This window comes from Calidris pugnax, unplaced genomic scaffold, assembly GCF_001431845.1.
Source record: "Calidris pugnax isolate Ruff unplaced genomic scaffold, ASM143184v1 scaffold17, whole genome shotgun sequence".
NCBI classification, from domain to species: domain Eukaryota; kingdom Metazoa; phylum Chordata; class Aves; order Charadriiformes; family Scolopacidae; genus Calidris; species Calidris pugnax.
Window position 1 is genome coordinate 3,474,637 of NW_015090794.1, and position 23,534 is coordinate 3,498,170.

The following is a 23,534-nucleotide window of genomic DNA, read 5'->3' on the forward strand; positions in this document are numbered from 1 at the left end:
ATCTCGGGGCTGGGGGAGGGCTGTGGGGGGGATTCATGCAAGGAGGGGTCCTGGATCCGGCACTGGCTCTGGGGATGGGGTACTGGTGTGGTTGCCTTCCCATCCTTGGGGTGTGGGGCAGCCGTGTGTGTTGGTGCAATTCAGGGGAGTGGAGACCATCTGAGCTGCCCCAGCAGCATCTTGGGGCTCATCCTGCAGGACCACCTCTGCGGACATGTGGAGCTGTACAAGGTCAGGCTCAGGACCATGCGGGTATCCATCAGCCAGCCCGGGCATCCTGGCGAGGCTGTGCCCAGGTCCCCTGTCCCTGAGGGCTCATTCCACCCAAGATACGGGCACATCTTGAAGGGAGGGATGCTGAGGGCGATGCTGGGGGCAAGGCAGATGAGGGTCCCCCATGCTCACCTCACTGGCAGCCCCAGGTCCCAGCAGGCTGGCTGAGCCCTGGCACAGGGTGTGTTGGCAGTGGCTCGCCATGAGTGACCACATGGCCCCTGCCATGCAGAGCCAGGCGGCTGGTATGTCCCCGTCTGCTGCTGACCCTCACGCTGGCCTGATTGGATCTTCCCTCTGCACCAGCTGTATTTATTTTCGGGCCGTGGCTGCTGCCGACTGTCCTCCCTCCCCTGCCTGTCCCCTCCCCGGGCTCCCCCCGGGGTTTAATGTACTCCCTGCAAGGTGCCGCGGTGCAGCGTAACCCAAGACCCCCCCGACTCCGCACACGGATCGACCCTGGGCTGCAGACACCTCTCCTCCTCCCGTCTGTCCTCAGGCTGGGCTTTTTCCAATGTTGGTGTTTGTTGGGTTTTTTTTCTTTTTTTTTTTTTTTTTTCTTTTTAGCTCAAATGGATTTCATCCCATTTGCCCAGAATTAAGCTCCTGCAGATTTTAATTTGCTGACATTTTCTTCATCCGTTTGGTTGTGGATAGCAGGGATAAACGCACGTGCTGCACCGGTTCCTCCCCGCTCCCGTCCCCTGCCCATATGGCTGGTGTGTGTAGTAAAGTGCACAACTCTAGTTCTGCTCAAGAATGATGAAATACGGCAGTGAGGGGGAAAGATGAGCTGCCTCGGGTGAGTAACGAACGGACCTTTCCGGGGAGCCGAGGGGGTTGGGAGGGGAATGGGTTTAAACAGCTTAATTCTTGAATCTAGCAACCCCTGGCACCACAAAAATGAGATGTGCTAGAAGTTAATTAACTCTTAGCGTCCGTATCGCATCGCGGCTGCTCTTGTCAGGGACTCCGCAGGTATCGCAGCTCTGCCGGGGAAAGGGAAATCTCTTATTTTGTGTCACTCCATCACCTGCAAACGCCAAAGCCTGGGTCTCGTCCCGGGGGAGCCACGGGGTTTAACTCCTCTGCTCCCCGTGGCTGTGCTGAGTGCCTGGGGGGGCTGTACACACCTCGCACCGGCGTGGGGAGGGGAGCGGGTTATTTTGGGCAGGTCGGGGTCCCAGGGGCGTGCGCCTCTCAGTGCTGCTCTTATTTCTGAGCTGTTTCCAAACCAGGGCAGAGCTGTGGTTCCAGCAGAGGAATGGTGCCAGCTCCGCACTCAAGTGCAGTGGCCGCCAGCTTTTCCCCAGACTCGGGGGGCCAAAGTCACCCTCTGAGCCGAGTGGGACAGGGGGATCCTCACCTGCGTTGCACGGGGGTTTGGCACTTGCCATGCCGGTTGCCGTCTCCCTTTGCCCTGTCCATTCCCCCAGCACTGAGGGATGCTCGTGCCAGCTTTGTACCAGCTTCTGGCAGGGGCATTTAGCTGCAAAACATCTGTTTGCAGTAGAAATGGGGGAGCGATGGAAACACAGATCCCCCTCCTCCTCACTGACCTGCCATGTTCCAAAAGCTGGTGCAGAAAACACCGGCGTTGATGCTTACATGGACATCGTCCCATTAACCTGGATTTAAGTAGCAGGATGCGGGTGTCCTCTGGAGCACATCCAGTCTCTCCCCCTGGCCCCATCAATTCCTTAGATGATAACTCTTGGGCTGTTTAGACTGCTATATGTTGTCGTGGATCTCCTCTAAGTCATGTTGTGCTTCACTCTGCCGCAGGGAGAATAGTTAGGGGCAGTTTGTGACTTCACTGCTTTGGTTACGGTCTGTTTGCTTTCAAACCGGTCTCCAATCCTGGGGGAAACCCAAAGCCAGCAGCAGAAGCTGCCGGCCTGCGGTGGCTGGGCCGAGGCGAGCGCCGCTCTGATTGCAGTCACTTTTGATCCCTGAGAAAGATAAAATCGCTGCCCATCAGGGGTTCCCTTATTACGGGAGAAATTCCACTGAGTTCATTTTCATAATGCTCCAAACACAATCTATTTGTCTCAGCTTGTATTTCGTGGCAATAAAATTGCTTGGCATGTTCCCGTATTAAAATACTCCAGCCATCTGTGACTGTCCCTGGATAAGAAATTTCATTTTAGCCATCAGGATTTATATGTTATGGATTGTGCTGCTTCCCTGCTTGTCTTCCCTGCCCCCCCCGCAATACACCCACTCCTGCAAGGTTGGGGGGTGCTCTCTAGCTCCGTTGGGTGCCGATGCATCTTGCAGCATGGGTGACCCCCCCCAAAATCCACATCGTTCCCGCTGCTGCCTGATGCAGCACTTCAAACTGCAGGCAGACACCGTCCTCCCACCCGTGATCTGGACAGACCCGCTCTCAAACCACCCAGACGTCAGGACGATAATGGAGGGAAAGCAGCTCTTGTTTGCTTCCGTTTTAAAAAAAAAAAAAAAGAAAAAAAAAATCCCTAATCTGATAGCCGGACATATGGTCAACTGCCCAAAAAAAGGGAATTAGGGCAGCAGGAAAAAAAAAAAAAAGAAACGTGCCAGCGGTGAAAACAATTGGGAGCGGAGTTCCTTTATTATCGGCTGAGTTCAAATAGGTCACGGCCAAAATGTCTCAGTGCAAAATCTCCTGTTAGGAGATTAATTTCTTTTGACAAATGGAACTACAGCTATAATGCAGATTGTATTGGCCTGGTCCCCTTGCACACCACCACTGGCTGGTAACTTGTATTTTGGGAAGCAGCTGTTTGGTCCGAGTGTTTTCCAGTATCTTAAAGAAAAGGTGGAAAGCTGCTTTTGTCCTGGTGTTCCCAGCAGAAAGCAGGTCGGGGACAGCACCTTGGTTGAGGTGACTGCTCTCTGTGGCTATGAAAAGCAGGCGGTGACACAAGTCCCTGCACCCAAAGCTGGTGTGGGGTGCTGATGGGGGGCACCAGGAGCACGGGAACTGCTGGTGGCCCTGTGTCACCCCAGCACAGCAGCAGGCAGGGTCCCATGGTGTCACAGCGGGTCTGGGGGTCTGTCCGTGACACCAGGACTGCACAAGCTGCCAACCCTGCTACCCACCAGGTGATGCTGGGCAGGATGGAGGATGCAGAGAAAGACTTTCTGGAGGTTTATTTGAAGCTCTCCATGTCCCCGGCATCTGACATTGGGTTCAGGAGAGGCAAGAGCCCCAAAAGCCCCAGTGCTTTTGGGGGGAAGGTGACCCCCAGCTGGGCACAGGCTGCCGTGTTGCTCCAGAGAGGATCTTACCAGTGGATAACACATCCATCGTTACTGGAGCCGGTGCAGGGATGTGTCATGAGAAGGTGACCCTCCCCAAGAGCTGCTGGGGGATTTGGGGCTGTCAAAATTAGGTTGATGGTTGGACAAGATGATCTTTAAGGTCCCTTCCAACCTAGAAGATTCTGTGATTCTGTGATTCTGAGTGGGGTGGCCTGGGAAGGGCTGCGAGGTGCTCCTGGCCCCACTGTATGGCCACTGCATCCCACCATGTCTGCGCTCTCGGGTGGAAAAGGGCCTTCATTCCTATTTAATGATAACAATGGTCACATCTGCAAAACATCTGCAGCCAGCTGAGTGATTATGGAGCCTCCCATTACCAGAGCTAACAGGATAACAGCTGCCATGAAAATCACAGGTCCATGCTCGTTGCCGGGCTGGAGCATCTCCACTTGAGCATGGGGGTTTGGAGTCACCATGTGCCCCCCTGGGCTGGAGGCCAGCACAGGGTAAATGAGGTTTGAGAAGAATCTGTACAGGTTCATAAATTGAAGTCCTCTTATATGGGTAAAGTCGTACAAGAGTTTTCTCTCCCAAAAGTGTGTGAATTTTAGCACTGTGGCACACTGTTGGGGCAGAAGTGCTTTTCCAGACTGGTAGCTGTTTGCACAGCACAGTTCAGACATAATCCAAGTGTTGCTGAGTGTTTTTATCCACCCTGGGACGTGTTTTTCTGCACAACTGACAGACTCAAGGTCAGATGTTTGCTAGTTGTTTTGGGGCTAAACCATACATTTTTCATTTTTCCTTCCTTTGCTACTTGGAGATTGTATCTGATGTTGGCAGCTCTGGAAAGCTTCACATCCTCTTCATCAAACGCGACTGCTGTGCTTGAGGATGGCGTTATTTAAATTAAAGATGGGTTTTTTATCTTCTATCCCTAATGCAAAGCGCTGCCGTGTTACCCTGGGGGTAAATGATGCTCTGTGGCACAGGGGGGGGAGGTTTGGGGCCATGTTTCTGGTCCTGGTCCTGGTCCAGCCCGGGTGGCTCCACCTGCACGCCCAGCAGCCGCACACCCACCCCCGATGCCGTTTGCCTTTAAGGTTTCTCACCCATTACAAGCGGCATGTAATTTAAACAGAAGCACTTTAGAAGTCAACTAATTAGCACCAGGGAGGCATCCCCCCGGAGTTCGGCGCGGAGCCGTGCCCTCCTTTCTGTTACGAGATTGTTCCAGCTGGAAATTACAGAGACTGCAGTTTTTAGGGAAAGCGAGAGGCTTCGTGGCTGGGAGCCGGGGCAGAGCTGGAGCAGGGAGGGCAGAGCAGGTGCCAAAGCCCAATTGATAAAAAAAAAGGAGGCACTCGGTAGATGGTAAACGTCTGCCCAGGACTGAGAGCGTGGCGGGGAGGCGAAGGCGAAGGGAGGCAGGGACTCAGCCCAGGTAGAGTTTGCCGGCCCATCTGGCCGTGGTCCCCGCGCACGGCGGGGGTGCCAAGTGGCAGGGGGGCACCGGCTGGCGCGCGGTTTGGTTGTTGGATCCGGCCGCGTCGTGGGCGTGAGCCGAGGCTGAGACTCAGCTGCATGAGGATCTGAAGCATCTCCCTTTTGTTCCCGCCGCACCCCGACAAATGGGAAAGGACCGGAGTTTCTCTCGGCATTTTCGGTACGTCTCTCTGCGCCGTTCCTCCGCGCGGCGTGCATGCCGTTGGATGCGCCGGGAACATCCCCACGACATCTCCCCTGCCTCTCTGAGCTGGGGGCACCCTGCCTCCCGGCTCTGGTGCAGCCCTGCCACCATCCTGCACCCCTGCAGCAGTGGCGTGAGCTGTTGGGGGGAGTTGAGCAAAGCCCAGATGAAAAATTGGGGGGTAGGGAGACGGGAAGAGGCGGGAAGAGCATGTCTGGGTTTGCTTTGTCTCTGTGACTATGGTCCACCAAAGGGATGGGCGGTGAGGGTGGGAGTTTGGGGGTGCTGCGTGGTGCAGGTACTGTGATGGAGTGGGGAATGGGGACCCCTTGCTTCTAGCCCCGGCTGAGCATAAGCTCTGACCAAACTTGGGGCTGCTTTCTCCTGCTCTCGCTGGGTCTGGAGCCACCACCACTGGTCAGCTCAAGGGGACACATCCTGCCCTGGGGAATCTCAGCATCCAGCTTGGGATAGGACCATCCAGGTGAGCTCAGCACTCAGCACAGGACATGCAACCTCATGAAAGGTAGTTCTCCACAGTGCTGGGCTGGTGAGGGAGGCAGCGCCCAGGGAGGGCAGAAATAGGTCTGCCTGTCCAGAGATGGGCTGCAGGTGACCCGCCTGGGGGGTTTAAAAATTGTGAGTGTGACAAAGACCAAGATGTGCCAAACATCCTCTGCTGGAGTGAGCCCCAGAGCCGAGATGAGGGGCTGGGGATGGGAGTGCTGGTAGATGGGGTCCTGCCTGGGGGTTTCCCACCATGATGGCTGTCCTGGCCAAGCTGCTTCGGAGAGGGAGTGAAGGTGAAGCAGCTTCCATCCTCTGGGTCCTCTTCTGGCCTGAAAAATGCCCTGAATTTGCATTTTTTGTGTTAGAGCAGACTGAGCCCTCCCAAAGAGTGTTTGCTGACTCTGCTGCAGAGGAGGGTTAGTGCGCTGGGGCTGGGGTTCGGGTGCAGGGCTGCAGGGCACACGGCTGGGGACACCTTTCCCGTCCCCTCTCTAACAGGGGAAGAGCCAAACCTGGAGCATACGAGGAGGAGGAGGAAGCTGAAGGCACGAGGTCAGCTCTGCATGGCTCCTAAGCTCTCCCCTGGGCACGTGCATCCTGCTGGGACAGCAGGTCTGTCCCTGGTCCCAGGCTGACCTCTGCAAACGGGATGGGAACATCCATGCTCCCTGCCAACAGGCAAAGCCCGGCTTGTCCCAAGGGACACCAGGGCACTGCAGATGTAGCTGCAGATTCCTGCCAAGCACCAGGCACCATCCACCCCGTGCCGGTGCATGTTGCACATTGTGCCAGAGCAGAGGACAGGTCGAGGCGTTGATGCCATCTAATGACACCCCATGTGCTGCTGTTGGTGGGTCCCTCGTTAAGGACCAGCCCTGAGCGCACACAGCTCAGAGCCTGGCACCCACTGAACCGCGGGGTGTTGGGGTGCCCGGGGGATCCAGCCACGCACTGCGGCGTGGAGCATCCTGGCCTCCCCGAGGCCACATGGCAAATTCTCCCAAAGGGTTTTGCAGAAGAAAACTATTTCGCATGCTTTAATAGGATCATTTTTACCAGTCGCTTAGGTCGTCTCCTTGCTAAGACATCGTTTTACTTCTAGCACCGAGTCAATTAATGGTGAAACCCTTCAAGCCCGTCCTTGCGCCTGGTTATTGAGCTGCCCGTACTTTGTTCCTCAACCCTGATGTTTCTCAGCCCGCAGGCGAAGCAGCAGTCACTGCAAAGTGGGACAGCCCTGCTGGAACGAGCGGGGCCAATTTAATTTGGCCAACTGAAATGGGAGCGTGCTCGTTTTGCTTGCAAGGAACCCGGACTTGTCCCAGGGCAGCGGCATGGGGTCCTGCCGGGACTCACTGCTGTCACGCCGTGTCCTCCCCTGCCATGGGGCTGTGGCAGCCTGCATTCCTGCAGGAGCCTCCTTGCAGCTGGGTGAACTATTTATTAGCATGATTTCACTCTTCTCTCGTTGCTGCTTAATCACAAATTGACTGTGAATTGTACCAATGTGTTACTTATTTAAAATTATCCCCAAACGCTTTGCGTGAGCATATGTCAGCCTTGGGATGGCTTGCGATCTGTCTGCTCCTACTTAGCGTGAGCATCAGCTCTTATTTTGAGTTCTGCCTTTTATTGGGGGGAAACAGAGATGTCCCAGTCCAGGTAGGTTTGGGATTTGAAGCCTCCCTTTCCTATTCCTCTGGCTTCACCCAGGTTTTTGGGTTCCTTCGGTGAAGCTGCCTGAGGGAGAGGGGAGACCCCCAGCAGCCTCTCCACCCATGCATCGCTAGCAGTGAACCATTGGCACAGTCATATCATGCTGGCAGCAGGAAGGTGCAGCCCCTCGGGGCAAGTTGCTCTGTGTCTTCTGACACCAGCTCTGAGTTTGGCCCCGTTAGTGCCCCCCCGGGAGATGTGCTCCCCAGGGGGTTTGGGAGTGACGTTCACATCCTTCCTCCACCCCAAGTGTCAGAGTTTGTGTTAATGTAGGGAGCGCGTTCTCACGCGCCACGAGGTGAAGAGCACTAATGAACCTCACAAGACGGTATTGTCTAACGAGCAAATGCAGCTGCGACAGGCAGCCCGGTATGGGTGCAGGGAGGAGTTGCTATAGAAACACACAGAGATAACAGCTCCTCCAGAAGCCCCTAAATGTGCAAACGGGAGGGCAGCAGTAGGTGAACGGGGTGTCAGTGTCCCACTGTTGTGTTGGCGGAAAGAAAAGGAAAAGCATTTTCCTGTGTTACAGGGGTGAACCCCAGCCAGGGTAGGAGCGGTGCAGATGGACCCTGCTTGCTCCCTCCCGGGATCTCACTTTGCGCTTGTTTTGCATCCTCTGAGTGTCCTGGGGGGTCTTTATGTGGGGCACAAAGGCCACTTGGCTGCTGGCAGAGGAGCTCTCACCGGACAGGGGGTAGCTGACCTGAAATGGAGCAAGTTCCCAGTGGTGTCCCCTTGCCTGCAGTGCCACTGTGCCCATCCTCATCCCTGCAGCACCAGCATCTCCCAAGGGGTGTGATGTCGTGGCAGGAGCTGGAGAGTGGCAATAGCCAAGGCTGGAGTCCTGGAGATCAGAGTCCAGGGCTCCCAGCAGAGAGGTCGGGGCAGGAGATGGGGAGCAACATTTTGGGGGTCCCAGAATGTGCTGAGAAAGAAGTGGGTCTGGAGGAGGTGGCTTGGCACTGACAACATGGGGGGCACTTGGACATTGGAACCCCTGGCTGCGGGAACCACGCAGTGAGGAGTGGGGTCACAACAGGACAGACACCACGGGGGCAAGTGTCCTCACTGCCTGGCCAAGTCCCTGGCTGTCACAGGCAGGGGGGTGGAATTAATCTGGGACTCAAGCTGAACCTTGTCATCGGCATACTGGGACCAGCAGCTGAAGGGCTCCAGGACAGGGTGCATGAGGAGGAACTGAGCTGTTTCAGCCAGTCTGTGAGCACTGTGGAGTCTGATCTCCTTGGCATGGGATGCAGCCTGTGTCCTCAGCCCCAGCATTTGCAGCTCCAGGGATTAAGCCCAAGAGTGAACGAGGGGCTGGGGCGGCTCTGACCTTTCCTATCCCAGGTATGGCTGGATCCAGAGCTCTGAGCCACAGCCACCCTGGCTCCGCTCCTCACTCCCTTCCCTTGTCTCATTTTTCCAGGATTTTCATCCCCAAGAAGCACCGGCAGCGGTTTGATGAGGTGGTGTCGCAGAGCCTGATCAGCAAGCTGTGCCGTTCCAAGAGCGAGCAGCACAGCAACCGCCTGCGCCGCAGCCGGAGCGAGGACCACCAGGAGCGGCTCCTCGTCTCCACCCGCGCCAGCTCCGTGCCCCGCAGCCACGAGGAGACCAGCAAGAGCCTGCGGAAAACCACTTCGCTCATCACCAGCAATGTGGCCTCGGGGGCTGCCCGCAGGTAACACCTCTCCTGGACGCTCCGGAGTTGATGGTGGCAGTGTCTGATTTGGCACGGATGGCAGCATGGGGGAGGGATGCCAGAGGAAGGGGAGAGGCACTTGGAAAGGAGATGCCTTCAGTCTGCAGAGTGGGTGAAATCCTCCTGGGATGAGGATGGACTTGATGATCTTCAGGGTTTCCAGCCTAAATGAGTCTATGAACAAAGACCTTTCCCTCCTGAAGGCTGGGCACGTTTCACCCCTTGTCCCAGCTCTGGGCCACCCTCTCTGCTCCCTCGCTGTCGCAGCTACAAGCCGTGTGAGGAGCTGAGATGGCACTTGCAGGCTACGAGGGGATGTAGGCTCTTGTGTTGGGTGGGCTGCAGGGTAGCCATCCGTGCCAGCAGGATGGAGGGTACCCAGTCGTGCCAGCAGGATGGAGGGTGCCTGGGGACAGAGCAGTCTGCATCATCCTGCCCTGCCCTGACTGGTATCTGGGTGCGAGGCCGTGGGAGGAAGGATGAACAATCCCTTGTGCGCAGGGGATTAACCCATTTCCCTCTGTCCATATGGCCAGACCTCAGCAGCCCTGGAGAGCTGAGGAGCCCTGCAGTGCTGGTGGTGGCTCCAGCTCCCTTCCCAGCCCCGTCTCATGAACATGAGAGCAGGATTTGGTCTGCCAGCACGGCTGGGGAATCCTCTCTGGAGGGACTGTGCTGCCACAGGCACATCTCGATCTATTCCCTTGCCTCCAGCCGGTATCTCCAGGGTGTTCAGCTGCAGTACAGCTTCCCATCAGGATAATTTTTGGTGTGACTTATCCAAAATCCAGTTCCAGCACAGTCTCCATCCCTGCCAGAGTAGGAACAGTCCCTACAACAGGCTTTCTGGTTGTAAATGATCTCAGTGATGTTACCTCCCCCCAGCTCTCTGTGGGGAACAACTCCCAGCTTTAATCAGCCTCTCAGCAGGGAGATTTCCTAGTACTCCTTCCAAAATTTCCTAGCGGAATTTAATTTCTCTCTCATCAGCCTATGAGACCTTTGCCCCCTAAAACACATTGTCTCTTATTCTATATAATAAGCTATATCCCGTGTTCCACTTTAAAAATACATTGGATTTGAAGGACTGAACGGTGGATTTATGAATTCAGTATTTAATGCAGAGTAAGAGTCTGTGCTCAGGGGCTCTGTCCCTAAAGCATCCCTGTCCCCTTCTGCCACTGGAGCCCCCATCTGCCCTGTGCTGAAGCCTCCATGTTCATGGATGTTAAGCTTTAGTTTGCAGAAAGCTGTAACTGAGTCTAAAGGAGCCACTCCAGAGCTTCAGCATGGGTGGCTCTGGTCCCAGTGGGGACTGTGTCTGCTCCAGGCCTGGGGTGACAGTGCACTGGGGACAGCACCTGCATCCCCCCAGCCCTCCCCGAGGCTTTGTCTGGGCCATTTCTAGCACCCCTGGATCACTCCCCACCCCATCACCCCATGCTGGCTCTTTACTGTGGGCTTCCTCTGCTCCCCAGCACAGGCAGGCTGTGGGCAGGAGAAGCTGGTGGTGCTGGCAGAGCAGGTAGCTGCATAATGGCCATCCAGGGCCACCAAACCCACACACACCTTCCCTCTACCCCGTCTCCCTGGGGGCAAGGCATGTCTGGGGACTCCCATTTGAAAGAATCAAATGGTATCAAAGGGACTTTGCAGGGATACAGGGAGCGTTGAGGGCTTGGGGACTTGGAAGACACCTGGGCTAACAGGGCTTTGGAGGGGCTGGGAAAGGAAACAAGAACCAAATATTGGGCTCTGATTTCACATTTTCTTTTTTCACCCGCAGAACTGTGCGAGTTTATAAAGGCAACAGAAGCTTTGGCTTCACACTACGTGGCCATGCCCCAGTGTGGATCGAGTCTGTTCTGCCAGGTAAGAAAACCTCCAGCCACAAGATTCAAAGACCCTTGCTTTTCTCTGGTCTGAACCCAAAATTTGAAGTGCTTGCCATTTGCTAGAAGACAGCAAAAGGGACTTTCACAAGGCTCAGTGATGGGGTTTCCCCAATTGAATAACTAGCATCCCTGGTACAATTTAGTTTGCCTTCACGCACTCCCTGTTTTGAAGGGTGGAAAATACCTGTTTTCAGTGAATAGCCTGAAATCATACCCGAGTTTCCCATGCAGGCTGTGTGCTGGCATCACTGTGTCTGGTGAAACGCTCCAGCCCACACAAATAACCCAGCTGCAGTGGATACCCTGCCCTGGGGGGTGTTCCTGGGCACAGAGCAGCCAGAGAGCTGGGACCCCATCCCTGTAAGCAGGGGGTCCACCACCTGAAGTCCCTCCTGTTCCCTGTGCATTTAGGGAGCCCAGCTGAGAAGGCTGCTCTCAAAGCTGGAGACCGGATCCTGTTCCTCAATGGTCTGGACATGAGGTAAGAGGCTCTTTAAAAGGGGTCCTGGGGGGTGGTAGGTGGCCAAGCACATGTGTGTTCACTTGTTCACTCTTATGTGACAGAAATGAGAGCTGGTGGTCATTAAGACTGGTCTCCTGAGGTGCATGAGGGGTTTTGCCCCATAGAGACGTCTCCTTTACTATTCTTTTACAAAAACTGGCTCTAAGTAGTATTTAATCTCCCTGCTCCTCCTTTCTCTGTGCAAATAATCACATATAATACGTGACACACTAATTGGTGTCCTGGCTGCAACCCACCCGCAGACCATGATTCAATCCACTTTGAGTTAAATTGTAGGAGTTAAACACTTGGGGCTCTGCTTTGGAGCACCACCCAGCCCATGAATTGCTCCTAGAACGGGATCATAAGCTTAAACCACATGAGTAATCACATTTTCACCCAGAAGTTAATTCTTCTATATATTATTTGCGCACAAAGGCTATCAAACCAGAGCTGAGTGTGCACCTTGCCGGGCAGTGGCAGCAGCCTGTATTTCTTCAGCTCGGTCTTTCCACACAAAAAGCAAGAGCAAGCAGGGTTAGAAGAGGCTACACGATAAGAGAGAGTGATGAATATTTAAAGGTTAAACATCTGATGCTGCTTCTCTCAGTGCTCAGGTTCTCACATTTCAGCTGAACCAGCAAACTGTTGGCTGATGCAGCATTGCCAGAAAATAGAGGAAACTGAGATGAAAATTGTCCTCTGAGCCTGCATTTTAGCAGGCATTGTCCCAGGCCGGCCTGTACCCTTCCTCCAAGGACGCTCCAAGATTTTTTTTTCCTGCCTACAAAAATGCATTACACCTCCACCTTGCATTTTCTTTTCATGCAGAATTAGGACAGGCAGGGAGAGACCCACAGCACTGTACCATTTCAATTGAAAGTTCATCTTCTGGGTTTGAACGTAGCTTAAAGTAATGCTGGCTCCGTTCACCATAACAGCTCCCGAGGGTGCTCGCAGGGCATGCCCTGCCGTTATTCCTCACCTCAGGTACAGCCCAGAGCCCAGGGGGTGGCTCTTTTCTGAGCAGCACAGCTAAAACCAAGCAAAGATTGAGAGTCCAGGGGAACCACAGCAGGGCCAACTCCGCCTGGCTCTGAGCGGCAAGATGTGGCTTTTTGCAAGATAAAGGCAAAGATAAAGATAAAGGCTGCAAATTCCATTTCACTCCTGCTGCCCCTCCAGCCCCTGCTGGTGGCTCTGCCCGGGGGGCAGTGCTGACCCCAGCTCTCCTGTGCCCCACAGGAACTGCTCCCACGACAAGGTGGTGTCGATGCTGCAGGGCAGCGGGGCGATGCCCACCTTGGTGGTGGAAGAGGGGATCGTCAACTTCTCCAACGGTAAGAGTGCGGGGAGGAAGAGGGTCTGGAGCGGGGGAAAAAAAACCCCACACCGGCTCCCAGATACCCCACGCAGGAGGGAAATTGCCAAATACCTCCCGTAGGCTCTGCAGGTTTAGTGCTGCCCAGAGGACTGCTCCTCCCACCGCAGCACGTGGCTGCCCGATTTCTGGGATCAAGCTTAATCTCAAGCCTGGCTGCTCTCCAGAAGGGTTCATCCTACTGTATGATTGTCCTTGACAGCCCTCGCCAACGTCCTTTATGTGCAGTCTGTGCCATGTACTTGACCGCAGTAATCCAACTCTGTGCATCCATGGTTGCTGTGCAAATCCCGGGGTTGGGGATGGACTCTGCTGCTCAGGAGAACTGCTGCCGTTGTGAATAATTTAGCTTGCTGCTGGGGAGCGAGTCGGCGGGAGATGAGGGTGTCTGGGGTGATGCAGGGTGGGTGTCAGCACAATTTCAGCTGAGGGACAGGACCGCAGCCCCTGCTGCATTTCCAAATATGTGCAAAGGCAGGAGAGTCGGTGCATTATTGGGGTGCTGCTCCACAATGCGTAGTCCCAGGAATTTGGGACTGGCTGCTCCCTCCAGAGCAGCAACGGACTCTCCTGAGCTTCACATTAGGAGCCCTGTGAAACCAACTCATTTGCATGTGCGCTAGAAAAAAAAAAGCCAAGCACCTCACTACTTCACAGCACAGAGCCAGTGGCAGCCCGACTGCTTCACCACCCTCCAAAAGAAACCAAGAAAAGGCAGAATTCTTTTTTTTCCCACTACCTTGGCTATATTCCTATGTGGAATTCCTATGTGCATCCTGCAGCCTCGCTCAGCGATGTGCATCCTTCTCCCAGCTGTGCTTATTGCCCTGCGCTCACTGCAGAGGCAGTGCAGGGACCAGCCCAGATAAGCGTGGCAAAGCAAATGACTTTCCATGCCTCAGGTCACTCAGGTCACCCTTGACTGATGCTGCTTGAAGGCTAGGATTATCATGAAGTGCTTTGAAACTTGAGCAGAGGATTTAGAGAGCCAGAGAAGGAATACCACCCGCTTGTGTTCACAGAAAATGTGGAAGTTGAACATGGTTGAAGAGAGAGATCCCAGAGACCATCCCAGTCAAAACACCCCCCCTCAGAACCAGCAGGTCCATGGACCTACTGGAACAGCCACAAGCTCCAGTGCAGCTGGTCCAGAGCATGGGAGGAAGGCAGGGCAGTCACAGCTCCAGATGAGCCATTTCACCTTGTCACCATCCTGCCTTCCAGTGACTGACACCTGTTTTTACTGGGGTAACAGTGTCTGTATCAGCACATCAGGATTTGTGTTTCTATGGAGCACCCATTGTCCGTGGCTGTCCCCAGGACCAACCTCTGGTTTTGGAACAAGCCTTTTAACCCATGGTTAAGACCCTTTGTCTGTTGAATTTTCTTTTTTTCTTTCTACCTGCGCCTTGCAGACTCTGACTCTGCTGACTCCCCGAGCACCTCCTCTGCCCTCACCTCCCTGCAGTGGGTCGCAGAGATACTCCCCTCTAGCATCAAGATTCAAGGAAGGACCTTCAACCAGCAGCTGGAGCACCTGCTGACTCCACCTGAGCGCTATACCATCTGCAAAGCGCTGGAAGGCTTCTTCCAACATCGGTAACTTGTTCACAGCTCCCTTCCTCTCATGCTGGGACCCAGCCTGGTATCAATGCCCATGTCAGAGTCGGTCCCCAAGCAGAAGGCAGACCTTGGCTTTGAGGCTGTCAGCACTGAGCTCTGCTGCAATCATGTTCTCCAGTTTCCCCAGCTGTGCATTTCCCTGTGTGTGTCTGCAGGGCACAAACCCATCTCACCAGGTGCCCTGCCTGAGGACACGGCAGACCCTTTAGCTGTTGAAGTTAATTCAGTCACCCCTTAATCCCTCATAAAGTCACCTTGGTCCTCCACACCGTGGGTTCTCTTGCTTTCTGGCCACCCCTGACAGCTGCAGATCCTGTTCCATCTCTTTCAGTAAACCTCACTGTGTTTCATCCTTATCTTCTCACTGCTTGGCCGCAGCACTCCCTTGGCAGCAGCACGGGGAGGGTTGTGGCTGGCAGAGCTCTCATCCTGCCGTGGAGCACATCCCTCCCCACCCTGCTGCAAGGGTCAAAACCGATCCCCTGGCAGACTCCAGACTTTCAATAGGGACTTTGTTTTCTGCCCTTCATCTTTAATCTTTCCACACCATGGTGAAGCCATCCCGTGGGAGATGCTTGCTGCCCCTTCCCGTAGGTGCTGAGCCAACCAAGCCAGGTTGCCCGGCTGCTTCTGGGGAGCCCAGGTCCCACAGGGGCTGTGGATGCACCAGGCAGGATCCAGCTGCAATGGTGCTAACAGCCTGCTGGTGTAAAGGCTGGAGGATCAGAGGTTCCATATCCTCAGTTTGAGAAGGAAATGCAGGAAAGCCCTCAGTATTTAAGTTACTGATGGTAAGAGAGAAGAGAAACTACCGAATACAAAGCCGTGGTGCTGCCTCTGTGCACCACAGCTCGGGCTGAAGCATCCCCTTGCCTGCAGGGAGACTGGGTTGTCTCTACCTGCAGCTGCTGGGGGGAGGTCCAGATACATAAACTCCCCCCCAGCACCAGCTGAGTGAACCCTCTTGAGGCCCCATGATCACTAACACTGCCCCTGTAAAGCAGAACTCTTTGCTTTGTGCTCTCCTGAGACTCTGCTGCTTCTACAGGATTCCCCAGTTGGGCATTTCAGCCCGAGGAGCGGTGGCTGTGGGAGCAGATCCAGTCCTCAACTGGGAAATGCAGAGTCTGTCCCAGTGGGCGATTTGCTCTTACTCAGTGTCACACAGATGGGAACCCAGGCACCATGAGTCAAGTCCCCAGGTTCCCTTCCCAGTGCAGGGCTGCCCATGTCTTCCAGCAGTGTATGACCGGGGGAGGCTCAGGGAGGGCACCACCATGCCCATCTTCTCCTCCAACCAGCTCATTTTGCCTGTAGCCGCCCCAGATGGCTTGATGCAGAGGCCGCTGCTCCATTTAACGATAACTCATCATGACCTAATTGCGTGCCTGTCCCAGACAAGCAATTGCAACCTCTAACTGCTCCAACAAGGAGGGAAATCCCCAAACGCTGAGTTTTTGTTGCTTGCCACCATGGCACGCAGATACCAGCGTTTCCCAGCAGCAAACACATGCCTGTCCCAGACAAGGAATTGCAACTTCTAACTGCTCCAAGAAGGAGGGAAATCCCCAAACACTGAGTTTTTGTTGCCACCATGGCATGCAGATACCAGCGTTTCCCAGCAGCAAACACAGGAGATGAAGTCAGGACACCCCGTTCTGGGCTTTGGCCCTCCAGCCAGTTTGCAGATGACTGCCAGTTGGCCCCAGCCACTGGCCAGGAGGAGCAGTACCTGCACGGGGCAGAGCAGCCACCTGCCTCAGCAGCTCCTCCACAATACCTGAACTTTTCCAAATGGGAAACAGGCTTCTGACAGCCAAGAGCTGTGTCCAGCTCCCCCGAAAAGGCAAGTTAGCCCAAAACTAGGGAGAAACTTAGCAGGTGACTTTTAGCAGGTGACTTCCAGCAGGCTCTAGGTGGTTCCAGCCACTTCTCATCCCTGCCGGCCTCTGAGGAACCCCCAAAACACTTCATTAATGAAGTCCTTGCCGTATCTGAGCCTCTTCACCCTTCAGATCTCCCCTGCATGCCTGGTCCCTGCTCCTTGGGAGGCAGTCATGGTCCATTCAGTTAACATCAAGGCAACAGATTTGTTCCTACATGTGCAAGCTCCTTCCAGCTCTTCATAAAAAGTTCTTACCATTACTTCTCCATTGAGGATATAATAGTTGCAGTGAGCTTTAACCCATCATATCTGCCTCAGTTTCTCAGTAGAAAAGCAGCCTGACTCTAGCTCCCTGATGCAGGACAGCCCCCCTCCCCCAGGCTGCTTACAACAGATTTGTTCCTACATATGCAAGCTCCTTCCAGCTCTTCATAAGAAGTTCTTACCATTATTTCTTCACTGAGGATGCAATAGTTGCAGTGAGCTTTAACCCATCATCTCTGCCTCAGTTTCTCAGTAGAAAAGCAGCCTGACTCTAGCTCCCTGATGCAGGACAGCCCCCCTCCCCCAGGCTGCTTCATTCTTCTCATTGAATCGGGTGCTCAGCCCTGCTACTCTCAACAGCCCTTTCACCATCTCTACACACCACAGAGCCAAAATGAGACTGAGCCTCCAGCCCAGTGAGGCTGCCACCCCAGCTACCCTTTCCAGTGCATTCCTCCCCAAGCCTGCTTACCAGCTGTTGGCTAAAATGGAGGTCTTTCCAGAGCTTCTCTCTGCTCTCCAGTGCTCCACCACCCCCTCCTACTCCTAGGTTTTATACCTGGCTGCCAGGTGCTGCCGGTCCCCGGCAATTTGCTCTCCCCATTAGCACCAGCTGCCCAACTCCTCTTCCCCAAGGGCTCAGTCCCTTGCTCGCAGCCTGGCACCTCTGCTCTGAAATGATCTCTTTGTGCCAAAGCCTCGGAGCCCAGGCTGGCACCTGAGAGCCGGCCGGAGGCGGGCTGGGAGCGCCGGAGCCCAGGGAAGCGGCGTGGTGGGGATGCGCTCACTGCCCAGCCCTCTCTTTCCCATTTTGCAGGAACATTGACACTCTCATTGTGGATGTGTACCCGGTGCTGGACACACCGGCCAAGCAAGTCATTTGGCAGTTTGTCTACCAGCTGCTGACGTATGAAGAGCAGGAGCACTGCCAGCAAAAGATTGCCAGGTTTCTTGGTTACAAGTCCTTGGCAGGTGAGAGGAAAGCCCCTGCACTACAGCACAGACCCGCCGTGTCCCACCGGGGACCTCGGTCCATTGCACTGGGAGAAGGCTGGGGTGGCAACGGAGCAGCCAGATCTTCCCGGGGTCAGTGGCTGTGGCTCTGCCCTGCCTGGCTCCTGCCCACACGCTGCCTGCATGGAGGCAGGGGGTTTCCAGCTCCTGTTATGGATGAGGTTGATCTGCCAGGCACCTTTTCTGCCCATGGAGCTGTGTAGTTTGGGAAGGAAACTGCACTGAGAGGAGAGATGACACCTGGCTCTGTAGCAGAGGTTGGCTCTTGGAGCAGAGGCTTTTGGAAGCTCCTGGGGTTGTTAGAGGTTAGGAAGTTCCAAAAGGAAATAGCTGGTTTAAGGGCAGTGTTCACATCAGAGAGGTAAAATAAACGGTGATGGTGGTGGTGTCCCTCAGGATGTCTCAGCAGTCAGACGTGTGCAGGTATCCGTGGTTAAAGGAGGTGGGAGCTGGCTCCTCTGGCAGTGAAGTGCCTGCCCAGGAGCTGGTCTCCCAAAGAGAATTGGAAGGCAGTCGGTGATTTTCCTCCTCCCTGGTCCCACTGTCCCCTCGCCATCACCTGGGGCTGTGGCAACTCAAAAGCCAGCTGTGGTTTGCTGAAGATTAAGGGCTTTGCAGTCAGACAGCAGAAAAGTGAGGGCAAATTTGGAGTGAAATGTCTTAATGGTTGGATTTGGGCTTCATAATTGCTTTCAAATTCTTCTAAGCTATTTGAATTGTGTTACTGTTTTAAACTTAACGTAGGTAAAAAGAGGTGTTGCTTGAAGAGAGACTTTTGGAGGGATGCAGTTATTTTAGCAGAGCCTTTCCCCTCACGGGGAGAAACGGCTGGAAGTCCTGGTGCAAACACTCCCTGCTGTGCACGGAAACCTGTTGGGTATTTGCTCACCTAATTTGCACTCTCAATTACCACTGCTTTTGTGTGTGCAGAATCATGGCCCAGCCTACCTAATGTGTTGTATATACACAAGAACTTAAACCATAAAATTAGTTTATGAACTTTGGAGGATCTCTCAGGGAAGCTGATACATCTGCAGTTTGCAGCTGTACTTCAGGAACACAAGGCAAGTGTCCAGAGCCAGTGGCAGAGGGGGAAAGCACTGGAGTAAATCTCCCAGGACCAAGCTGCTTCAGGCTGTTGTTCCACAGGCTGGTCCCTGGCTCCTTTTGGCTTCTCTGATGAAAGGGGCAACCTCTGACCATGTAAAGTTCTGCTTGTTCTGGTGCATTGCGTTGTGTGTCCATGCATGGAAGTGTGATGGCCAGAGATCAGAGAATTTGGGTTAGTCCTTCATCTGGGCTTCTTCCAAACTTGATGGTGATCTCTGATGTTAGTGTGTGTCCGAGCGTTGGTCTGTCAGATACCATGGAGACTGATGCTTCTGTATCTTCATCCTGCTGTAAGTCTGAGACTCTCTGAGCTGTCACACTGAACTGCACATGGACCAATCCATGAGACAACGTGGTTCTTCCAGGAAGCATTTCAGTGCTGACTCCCACTCCCATCTTGTCCCTCGAGGGCAGGAAGGAGTTAGCTGGGTCCTGCTGGACCAGCCTGGCTCAGGGCTGGAGTTTCATGCACACCATAAGCTGATGGATGCCAAACCCGCTGGAAAAAGCAATTGCATGTCCCATCTTTGGGCATCTACCCCCTGCCCTGTGCTGGCAGGAGCGTTTGTAACCTGCTCTGCTCCCTGGGGCCGGTGTGAGGATGGGGTGACCTGGGGGGGGACGGGCAGCAACAGCACCAACAAGTCTGTGCATGGGATGACGGTCAAGTGCAGGGCTCAGAGAGCTGCTGCGGGTCCGATGGGCTGGGGGGAGCCCCACATCATGGCGAGGAGGAGTTGGGGAGCTGTGGGGTCTGACACGCTCCGGCTGTGCCTTACGGAGGGTGTTTTGTGCTGCAGCTGAGCCAGAAGCAGAGGATCGCTACCGCAGCTCCGTGCGAGGGGCCTCCTTGTGCCGGGGAAGCCTTCGAACCCCCCGTCCCGAGGAGGGGGGGGCAGCAGGTGGGTGACTGGGGGCTGTGTGGAGGAGGGAGCTGCATCCTCATGGCTGCAGCTGTACGGTACCTCTGCTCTGCCCGAGCTAAAATCCTGAGTAAGTGTGGTGGGAAAAGATGCCGGTCGGCACAGAGCCAGCACAGAGGATTTGACTGGAAATCCGTGTTTTCATAAACAGTTGAAATCACCAATTCCAATAAGAGGCCACTTGGGCTGAGGCTGAGTGTTGTTTCCAAACCCTTCCATGGCTCAGATGTGAACTGAAGCTGCTGGTCTGAGCCCTCCATTCTGGGGTGCACAGTTTCTAGCTCTGCTGTGAACTTTCTTGGACACTGTCAAATTCACAGGAAAAGCTTCCTACGAAGATGGTGATCATGGTTCAGTGCCACTTTGAGGCTCTTGATGAACTACACAGATGGCACAAACACCTCTCTTTTCAGAGAGAAGCTACATATTTCCCCATTCCTCTGAAAATCCCATCCTGGTACTGCTGCAGGGCCCTCCACAGCCCCCAGATCTCTAGCGTTCTCCTGAGAAGCACCCCAGATTGCTGGTTGTGCCCTTCTCTCCCAGACAGCAGGACAAGGCATCCTGCCTACCCCTCCATCGCCCTTAGCTTATTGTGAAGGGCACTCGACCTGTGCTTACAACTCCTGACCATGACCTCCCCACCAGGACCAGCCATGCTCCTCCAGCACTCCATCTGCACACCTTCCTCCCGGCACCCCTCACCGTTAACAGTGCTCCTCAGCTTTTGGGGAGGGATGCTGCCAGAGCAGTCAACTCCGAGACATTTCCCTACGGAAGATGCTCTAACCTGCCTCCGAGGAGCATTCCTGGTTGTGATTGCAGCACGGAGAGTGGTCGACAGCTGCATAGGCTGGAGGGAAGCCTCTTGCCCAACCAGATGCTCAGCAGCTGCGGGGGAGCAGCCTTGTCCTCAGCTGCCCTTCAGGAAGAGCGGAGCAGCCCGTGACCTGCTGTGCCAACCTTACCCAAGGCCGAGCAGGCTCTGGGGAGCATCCTGCCCCAGGTGCTCCTAGTTCACCCCTCTGCACAAACCATTGATTTATAAAAAAGCAGACAACATTCCTCAGTTCTGAAGAGGGAGGTGATGCACGGGGGCAGGCACCTCCACTTCCCAATGAAAGCCCCGCTCCAGAGCCCTTTCTCATTACAGCCAGATGATGTCCATCCTGGGCTCTTCTTTCTTGGTTGCCATTAAAGGCTGGGCTCTGAGCACACAGGCCCAGTTTGGTACTGGTATGAGCAGAGCTGCTCACTGGGCTCTCCGAAGCTCTGCCTGCCTGTCCCAGTTCTCAGCTTGGCCCTGACCACTGGGTAGTAATATTGTGGCTGAAAAGGAACGTGAATCTGTTCAACCTTCCCTGGAAGAAGCTTGGGAAGGGATTGCAGACTGTTTTCTCCCTTCACACACCCTTGGAGATAAATGGAGTGTCTGGACGCATCTCAGAGCTCAGCCAGCCTCCAGCCGTTAACCTTGAGCAGAAGCTCACCATGGATGTAACTGGAAAAACAGGGTTTCATTTGGAGCTGGTTGAATCACCATCACTCCAAGTGAGCTCCCTTGTGCCTTCGCAAGGGTCCAGAGCTCCCTCCCTCCTCGTGTCCCCTGTGGAGCCCCATCTCAGGGGACACTGCTGGGGAGCAGGCAGCCAGCGCTGCCCAGGCGTCTGCAACCAAAAGGACCAGATTTTGGAAACTGCAACCTCGGCTGCCACGTGTAGTGACCGTGACTGTCCTGATGTCCAGCACCTGCCAGGGAGGCTGAAGGAAAAGAAACCAAGAAAAAAAGAGACACCTGTGGCACTGCAGTGTCTTGATATCTGGAGAGTTCTCAATGTAGTGCAAAATCCCACATGTGCCCTGGATAATGTCTCTTCCCCTGAAATACTGTGATGGAAACTGCTCGCTTGGCACTGTCTCCCCCACACACTTGTGCCAGGAGGATGGCTCTGGGTCCCAGCAGGAGATGGGGGGAACATTGATGGGTCAGGACAGTCGGGAGCCCTGGGGGAGCAGAGGCAGAAAGAGGGGGGTCCTGACTGCTTTGTCTCTTCCTTCCCCGGCAGGCCAGAGCGATACCGTGGAGGTCCCAGTTCGCCTGATCCCTGGAGAGAGACAGGCTGGTGATGGCACATCCCTCCCGGAGACACCCAACCCCAAAATGGTGCGACTTCATGGGGCTGGGGGGAAATACCTCTGGGAAGCGCTTTGCTGACGTGTTCAGGACTGTTGTGTTTACAAGGAGGGTCGACAGTTTGACTCCTTTCATGTTAACGCAGGAGAGCAGAAAAAAAGGGAACAGGGGAAGGATGTGTCTGCGTGTAAATACCTGCTGGGGGCTGAGAGCATCCCTGCCTCAGCGATGGTCTCTGAGATCACTTCCCTGGGCAATTAGTCAGCTTTAATAAGGCTGGTGTCTGTCAGCATCTTCTTGCAGCCTTGTGAGCTTCAGAAAAGGCAGAGAAGCCTTGGGTTGGAGTGAAGCACTCCTTTACAGAGCAAGAGACTTGGGGCTGGCAGGTCCGCGGTGGTTTGTCCTGTCCCCAGGACATCGCAGCTCTCTTGAATTCTCCATGAGTCCTGTCTCGATTTGGGCAGTGACAGCAGCACTTTGTCCTTTTTTTTCCCCCAGATGTCAGCTGTCTATGCAGAATTAGAAAACCGCCTGATCGGCAGCTTTGCTAGCAAGATGGGTAACGCTGCCCTGCACCGAGCATCGCCTCCTGCCCCAGAGCGGGCACACACTGCTGCAGGTAGTGACCTGATTCCCATGGTGGGAGAGAGGCAGTTTTGGGGGGTTCTCAGGCAATTGTGGACAGTGGTGGCCAGGCAGGTGGAGGAGAAGGCATCTTTCTCTTGGTACATTTAATAACGAAGCAGTGACAACGAGCCCAGTGATGGCTCCTGCAAAGCTGCATCTGCAGGAGGGTTATGGGGTGCACGGGGTGGCAAATCCCATGGGATACCGGCTCAGCACGGTGCTGGGGCTCGTCACAGCCCATGGGTGGGGGGCTCCAGGGAGTCCCTGGTGCAGGACCCCCTCGGCAAACGCTGTGTCCTGCAGGTGCTCGCAAGTCGGGAATGACGATCTCGTGGCCGAGCGACCCTCTGGCCTCCCAGCAGTGCTACTACCGCCTGCACAGCAGCGTGGCCTCCCCGACCAGCACCGAGTCCAACCCCTACGTCAGCCTCGACAGCAGCCCAGCCCCGTCCCCCAAGCACCGGGACTACCGGCTCAGCCCTCTGTCGCGACGGAAGAAGCTCTTCACCTTCTCCAGGCCCCCGCGCAGCCGTGACACTGACCGATTCCTGGATGCCCTCAGTGAGCAGCTGGGACACCGGGTCACCATCGTGGATGACTTCCTCACCCCTGAGAATGACTACGAGGAGGTGAGCGTGGTGCCAGGGTGGCTCGGTGCACGGTCTTTGTCTGTCCTGGAGTATCCATGGTGCAGCCTGCACTGAACTGGGAAGGGTGCAGAGTTTCTGGGGACACGTCTTGGGGTTCTGCAGGTGGTGGAGGGGGGCAAGGGCTGCTCTGCTCTGAGGCAGGCCCCCCCGGATGGGCTGGGTGGGTGGAGGATGTGGTGCCACCTTCAGCGTCTCCTCTCTCCCTCACCCAGATGAGCTTCCATGATGACCAGGGCAGCTATGTCACCAACGACGTCAGCAGCAGCGAGTACATCAGCAGCAGTGACGAGGGCAGCTCCCTGACCTACTCCACCCTCTCGGACCACATCCCCCCCCCACCGCTCAGCCCCCCACCGCCACCACCCCCTCTGCAGTTCCAT

General features: G+C 55.0%; 1 protein-coding gene across 1 annotated transcript in view; it reads left to right on the forward strand.

Moving 5' to 3' along the window:
* Positions 1-5,090: 5,090 nt before the first annotated feature.
* Positions 5,091-23,534, forward strand: part of GRID2IP (glutamate receptor, ionotropic, delta 2 (Grid2) interacting protein) — a 30,529-nt gene continuing 12,085 nt past the window's right edge. Inside the window, exons 1-12 of the mRNA XM_014936183.1 lie at positions 5,091-5,188; positions 8,871-9,125; positions 10,933-11,018; positions 11,453-11,522; positions 12,789-12,883; positions 14,340-14,523; positions 17,514-17,668; positions 19,621-19,722; positions 21,810-21,907; positions 22,376-22,496; positions 22,808-23,133; positions 23,367-23,527. Of these exons, the coding sequence (XP_014791669.1) occupies positions 5,154-5,188; positions 8,871-9,125; positions 10,933-11,018; positions 11,453-11,522; positions 12,789-12,883; positions 14,340-14,523; positions 17,514-17,668; positions 19,621-19,722; positions 21,810-21,907; positions 22,376-22,496; positions 22,808-23,133; positions 23,367-23,527 (1,688 nt within the window). The 5' untranslated portion in view covers positions 5,091-5,153. The remainder of the gene's footprint in view (positions 5,189-8,870; positions 9,126-10,932; positions 11,019-11,452; positions 11,523-12,788; positions 12,884-14,339; positions 14,524-17,513; positions 17,669-19,620; positions 19,723-21,809; positions 21,908-22,375; positions 22,497-22,807; positions 23,134-23,366; positions 23,528-23,534) is intronic.